The sequence below is a fragment of the Grammomys surdaster genome, unplaced genomic scaffold, assembly GCF_004785775.1.
Source record: "Grammomys surdaster isolate TR1022 unplaced genomic scaffold, NIH_TR_1.0 64, whole genome shotgun sequence".
Classification (NCBI taxonomy): Eukaryota; Metazoa; Chordata; class Mammalia; order Rodentia; family Muridae; genus Grammomys; species Grammomys surdaster.
In genome coordinates this window covers 5,210,340-5,216,584 of record NW_021604566.1, presented here as the reverse complement: position 1 = coordinate 5,216,584, position 6,245 = coordinate 5,210,340, and the positions used below count along the sequence as shown (strand labels likewise).

General features: G+C 41.1%; 1 protein-coding gene across 1 annotated transcript in view; it reads left to right on the top strand.

Moving 5' to 3' along the window:
• Ubxn2b (UBX domain protein 2B) overlaps positions 1 to 6,245 on the top strand; it is a 29,583-nt gene that overhangs the window by 13,405 nt on the left and 9,933 nt on the right. The window contains exons 5-6 of the mRNA XM_028769949.1: positions 433 to 542; positions 5,136 to 5,273. Of these exons, the coding sequence (XP_028625782.1) occupies positions 433 to 542; positions 5,136 to 5,273 (248 nt within the window). The remainder of the gene's footprint in view (positions 1 to 432; positions 543 to 5,135; positions 5,274 to 6,245) is intronic.

Sequence of the window (6,245 nt, the reverse complement as noted above, 5' to 3'; positions counted from 1 at the left end):
TAGGGTTTAGGGTTTAGGGTTTAGGGTTTAGGGTTAGGGTTAGGGTTAGGGTTAGCAATGCCACCATTGCTCTCTTTAGATACACCAGAAGGGGCTCAGGGTTAGGGTTTAGTATTTAGGGTTAGGGGTTAGGGGTTAGGGGTTAGGGTTAGCGTTAGGGGTTAGGGGTTAGGGGTTAGGGGTTAGGGGTTAGGGGTTAGGGGTTAGGGGTTAGGGGTTGGGGTAGGGGTAGGGTTAGGGTTAGGGGTAGAGTTAGCAATGCCACCATTGCTCTCTTTAGATACTCCAGAAGGGGCCATCACATTCCATTACAGATGGTTTTAACCACCATGTGGTTGCTGTGAGTTGAACTCAGAACCTTTGGAAGAGCTGTTAGTGCCCTGAAACTTATAATTATTTGGAAGTGACTGCGTTTTGTTTTTACCTCCAAAGGTTCAGGTTTTACTTAAGCTGTGGAGAAACGGCTTCAGTTTAGATGACGGAGAATTGAGACCTTACAATGATCCAACAAATGCTCAGTTTTTGGAGTCTGTTAAGAGAGGGTAAGATGAATTACTTGTGATCTGTTTGTCATGTTGAGTGGAACTATTTTGAGTATGTGCGTGCATGTTCCTGTGACTGTGTATGTGTGCAAGTGCATGTGGAAATCATAGGTCAACCTCAGTGGTTTTCTCATTTGCCAAGAGTTCGCCAAATAGGCCAGGCTGGCTGATGACTGCGCTCCAGGATCTGTGACCCCAGTGCTGGGATACAAGTGCATACCACCACATCCACCCTTTCTGTCTATGTGCAGGAGGTCGAGCTCAGGCTGCCATGCTTGTGTGGCAGCTGTTTGACAAAATAGCGTAGCTCCCAGCACTCTTTCTTTTTTTTAACTGTTCTGTATATACTACTAGCTTTCAAGAGATAATTACTATGACATATTACATAAGTGATCTTTGTGGAAAAAGGACATTAGATGATTGAACTTCTTTCAACTATGATGACACTATGGGCTTTGCTCCAAGCAATATCTTTTTTAAAAAAATATTTATTTTATGTATATGAGTCCACCATTGCTCTCTTTAGATAAACCAGAAGGGGCCATCACATTCCATTACTGATGGTTTTAACCACCATGTGGTTGCTGGGAGTTGAACTCAGAACCTCTGGAAGAGCTGTTAGTGTCCTTAAGCACTGAGCCATCTCTGGAGCCCCCTCCAAGAAGTATCTTAATATAATAAATCAATAAAGTAAATGCCTAGCTAGCTAGCTAGCTAGCTAGCTATGAAGCTTCTACCCTGCTTCCTGTTGACAGGGCACCACGACAACATAGCATGACTAAGGTAACATAAAAAAATAGCATTTAATGGGGGCACAGAGTTTCAGAGGGTGAGGCTATGATCATTATAGGTGTAGGCACATGGCCATGATCATAGCTGTAGGCACATAGGCATAGCATGCAAACAGTAGCTGAGAACGTATATCTGAGCAACAGGCATAAGGCAGAGAGAGACAGAGCCAACCAGAAGTGTTGTGGGCTACAAAACCTCAAAGCCCAGCCCCAGTGACACACCTCCTCCAAAGCCAGGCATTCTAATCTTTCACAAGTAGTTCCACCAACTGTGAACAGTGACCTAGTATTCAAATATATGAGCCAATGGAAGCTATTCTTACTCAAAACCACCAAATTTTACTCCCTGGCTCTCATAGACTTGGAGCCTTATAGTAATGTAAAATTCATTTAGTACAACTAAAAGTCTTCATAGTCATAGTTGCTGCACTGTTTCAAAATCTAAAATCTTTTCCTCTGAGACTCAAGGCAAATTATATACTTCTCACTTACAATGGTATAGGATACTGATGACCATTTCAAAATGGAGGAATCAGAATACAGTGAGGAAATACTGAACCAAAACAAGACCAGAATCTAGCAGGGCAAACTCCAAATCCTGTACTCCTATGTCTGACATCAGATGGCTTGGATGGCTCTTTAGAAGTCCAATTCCTTCCAGCTTTGTTGACTACAGCACACTTCTCTATCTTGCCTTGTTCCCTTCCCTGTATATATAATATTCTTTGACAGATATTCCATGGTTCTGCCATCTCCAACATTTTGGGGTCTCCAAAATCCAAGCCTCACTTTCACAGTCTCACATAGTATCCTCTCTGGGTCTCCATTCAGGGAATCCCCTGCCAAGCGCCTGTCCACAGCAGCTTCCCTTAACCCCTCTACTTTACTCCTGTATCCTTTTTACTGTAAACTCAGAACCCTATGGCCAGAGCTCTCAAATTCTGCCTGCTTCTGATAGAACCTTGGCCCCTCCTGGAATTACATTTGCATAAGCTTTGATTTGTTGTTGCTCTTTAGGAGCAGATAATTCCTTAAGCCTTTTCTTTTCACACAGTTGCAGGGTTAGCAGGGTGGAGTCTCCCTGAGGGCACCACTCCCTTTATTCCTTTTCTCTTTATCTCTTTCAGCACAAACCAAGACTCCAACATTCCATAAAGAAACTGAAGGTAGTATCCCCACCTTCACAAGATTAGAATCCCCATAGCCCTTCTATACTTAGAGAAGGGAGGAGATGTCAGGGGCAGCCCGGCTTATACACTGAAGGCCTAAAATCAGCAATAGGCCTGTCATACATGCATGCTAACACAAAGTCTTTGGAAAAACACTGAAACAGATGGCTATAAGCTATTGTCTTCAGGCAGCTTTTGTGGAAATTTACCAGCCTGAGTAGTCATAGGCCTTGTAAATAGGTAGCCTTGGCGGATAGTACCAACTTAGATAAGGACAAGTGAATCATAGGCAGAGTCATTGTGACCTGTCCCCTGAACCTTCACTCAGCTGATACCCTGTTCTGAAAGATATCTGTACTCCCCTTGAACACCTACACTCCGGTGTCATCCCCTTCCCCACATCCTGCCTTTTTGTATTTATAACCCCTGTGTGAATAAGTAAAAATTACAATATGATTTAAAAAAATAAAATAAAAATAAATTTGATACTTTAAAAAGCTACTCTAAAAAAAAAAAGAAAGAAACTGAAGGTAGAGCCCCTTTTAATGAAACCTGACCAAGGAGAGGGGCTAAAATGGGGTGGGGATAAAAATCCTTTGAAACAAAGAAACTCTGAAAGAAAGACATTGTAGAGAGCGAATTAGTGTGTAAATTTAATTTTTAACTTAAATTTGCCTAGATACTATAAGGATACCAAACAAAGGCATGAAATGCTGTCAATAGAGTGCTGAAGTCATTGGTAGCGACTACTTGGATGTAGTAGTTAAGACGGTGTTTTACAGTTGAAAACTAGGAGTAACAAGTGATGAAAATATTCAAGTAATATGTGAAAACCAATGTTGCTGTTCAAATTCAAGCTCTAGCTTCAAGGTGATAGAAGAAAATATTAATTATTTACTAAAGTTAATTTTCAGGCAAGTAGGACATTCATTGAGCTTACACAATATCATCAAGTACAAACAGTGAGCAAAGTCTCCTTTCTGGGAAGAATATCAGTTTGGGCTTCTCTCTGGAATACTGTCTTTACTAGTCTTCAAGAGCAATTAGGTAGTATAATCCGCTTATACACATCACCTCTCCAAAAATTGATATATTCTATCTTACATATATTAAATATAGAAAAGTAACTTTCCGTAAGTCAAAAATGTCTGTCTGTATTTACATTTTTCCTTTAATATAAATTCATATTCTAATATGCATGTGCCTGATTCATCAATCTAGCACTTTCCGTGTAACAAGCAGAAAATGACCATAATGAAGTGTGTGGTGCTCATTACTGTTAGTGGTGCTCATTCTAGCACTTGGCAGTTTAAATGGTAAATATTCTGGAACTGCAAAGGATGTTAAAAAGTGAAATGAAACTCCCCCAAAGTGCTTAGTGCTTTCTGCTTATTTGTACGACAGAAATAGACTTAGGCTCAGACATTATAAAGAAGAGAGTCGTTCCCGGGGTGAATCTCCGGCACATGCTGACTGGTGTAGCTGTGATACTGTCCTCAGTGGGTAAGACCAGTCTTCCATAGCAGTGTATTCCACGGCCTCTGCCCTTGACTCTGAAGCATAGTGGTGTTTACCTGTTACTGATAATCAAAAATACCCTTATCAGCTTCTAGTTCCCTCCAGGATGGAGTTAGAAATAAATATTTACAGCTAGGTATGGTGATTCTATGTACCCCATGACAAGTTGAATAAGACAGGATGTCCTGTAGTACAAAGATGTAAAAAATGAAGATCTCTATTACTCACTTTTGGTGGGAATGTAAATCTATGTAGCTACCAAGGAAATCTACAAGATTGTTCCAAAGACTGAAAATACAACTACATAATATATGACACATATGATTCCTGAATATTTTCCTAAAGAACTCTAAGACAAGATACCATAGAAATACTTGTATATCCGTGTTTATGGGTACACTGTTCATAATAGCCCATAGATTGGACCAGCCTAGATGTTCGTTAACAGATGGATGTATTAAGAAAACATGGTAAATATACGTAATTCAACTCTATGAACTGTTAAGTAATATCATCCAGGCTCACATACCATGTGTTTTCTCTCATATGCATCATCTAAATTTATGATTCTGTATATGAGTAGATATATCAATGTTTGTGTTTATATATGAGTACATAGATTATGAAACTAGAAAGGGGACCGTGAAAAGAGAAGAAGAGAGATTAACGTAGGTAGAGAGAGTTTAATCAGTACATGTGAGATGAAAGAAAGGAGGCCGTCTATGGCAGCAAAACAGAGAAAGGCGTGGAGCAGCGGGGGGGGGGGGGGGGGCACCAGGAGGAACGACGTACCATGTCCTGTGTGTATGCAATGCCATCATGAAATCCATTTCCTTCCTAGCATTCACATGGTACTTTATAGCAATCTAACTCCCGTCCCAGGAGTTTTATCCCTCGGTGGCACCACGTATGCATGTGGTACATAGACAAACAGAGAAAACACTAATCCAAATAAATCCTCGAAGTTAGAAAAGTGTGATGTAATCTATGTGAACCCCAAAATCACCATGAAAACAAGTATATTAGCATGTAGCTTGTGGTTTAATACAGTCATCTCAGTGGGGTAGTACAATGTTTCACAAGGTTAACTAAAACCTTCCCTCCCTCCTTTTAAGAGAGATTCCCCTGGAGCTCCAGCGACTGGTCCATGGCAGCCAAGTGAACCTGGATATGGAGGACCATCAAGACCAAGAGTACATAAAACCCAGATTGCGATTCAAGGCCTTTAGTGGAGAAGGGCAAAAACTTGGAAGGTAAAATTCCTCTAGTGTTAAAAATACTTCTTTGTTCAAAATGACATTTCTTTGAGAATAAGAAATCAAAATGACTTGTAAAGAAGTGTAGTCTGAGTTAAGAAGACCTTCCTGCTGTATGTAGGTGTGTAGCTTGTATAATCCTAGTAGCAAGTACCCAGGGATCAGTACTTCTTACATGCATTAAACTCTCTGATAACAGCTCTTTAACACACACTGCTCTTACAGAGGGCCTGACTTTGCTTCACACACCCATGCCATGCAGCTCACAACTACCTGTAACTCCAGTTCAGGAATCCATGGGCATCTACACATGTGCACACATAGCCACATAGGCACACATACATATAATTAAAAGTAAATTTAATGTATGAATACTTGTTACTCTGTTTTGAAATAACAGTAATTTGCCCAAGGTATGATGGAGCTAGAGAATTTTTAGAACTAGGTTCCAACCAAGCACTCTGGGGAAATGTGCTTTTCACTGCTGTACCATGTCCTCTGGTTCAGTTTTGTTTGTTTGTTTTGTAGGGTTGCATAAGGCCATTTTCCTGTAAGTATATAATGCATAATGCTTTGAGCGTATCCTTCCTGCACATACTGCCCCCTCCCCTTCTCCCCTCCCCCCCCCCTGTCGTGTGTGCAGTTTCATTTCTGCTTCCTATCACATGGCTTCAGAAGAGAAGCTATAAAGTAATGCTGATTGGAGAACACAGTGGATCTATTTTTACCTCCCACTTTTAAGTGGCTGTATCTGCCGTGAATAAACACTGGGGTGCTGCAGCAGAGCAGCGTGCTTCAGTTGGTAGTTTTCTGTGACTTGTTAAGGAGCCCTTAAGTTCTGTCTTCAGCACTACAAACCTACCCTGGTGGTCCACACCTGCAGTCCTAGCGCTAAGGAGATAGGGGCAGGAAGAACAGAATTTCGGGGTCATCATCAGCTTCTTGCCAGGCTGTGTCCAGTCTCAGCTG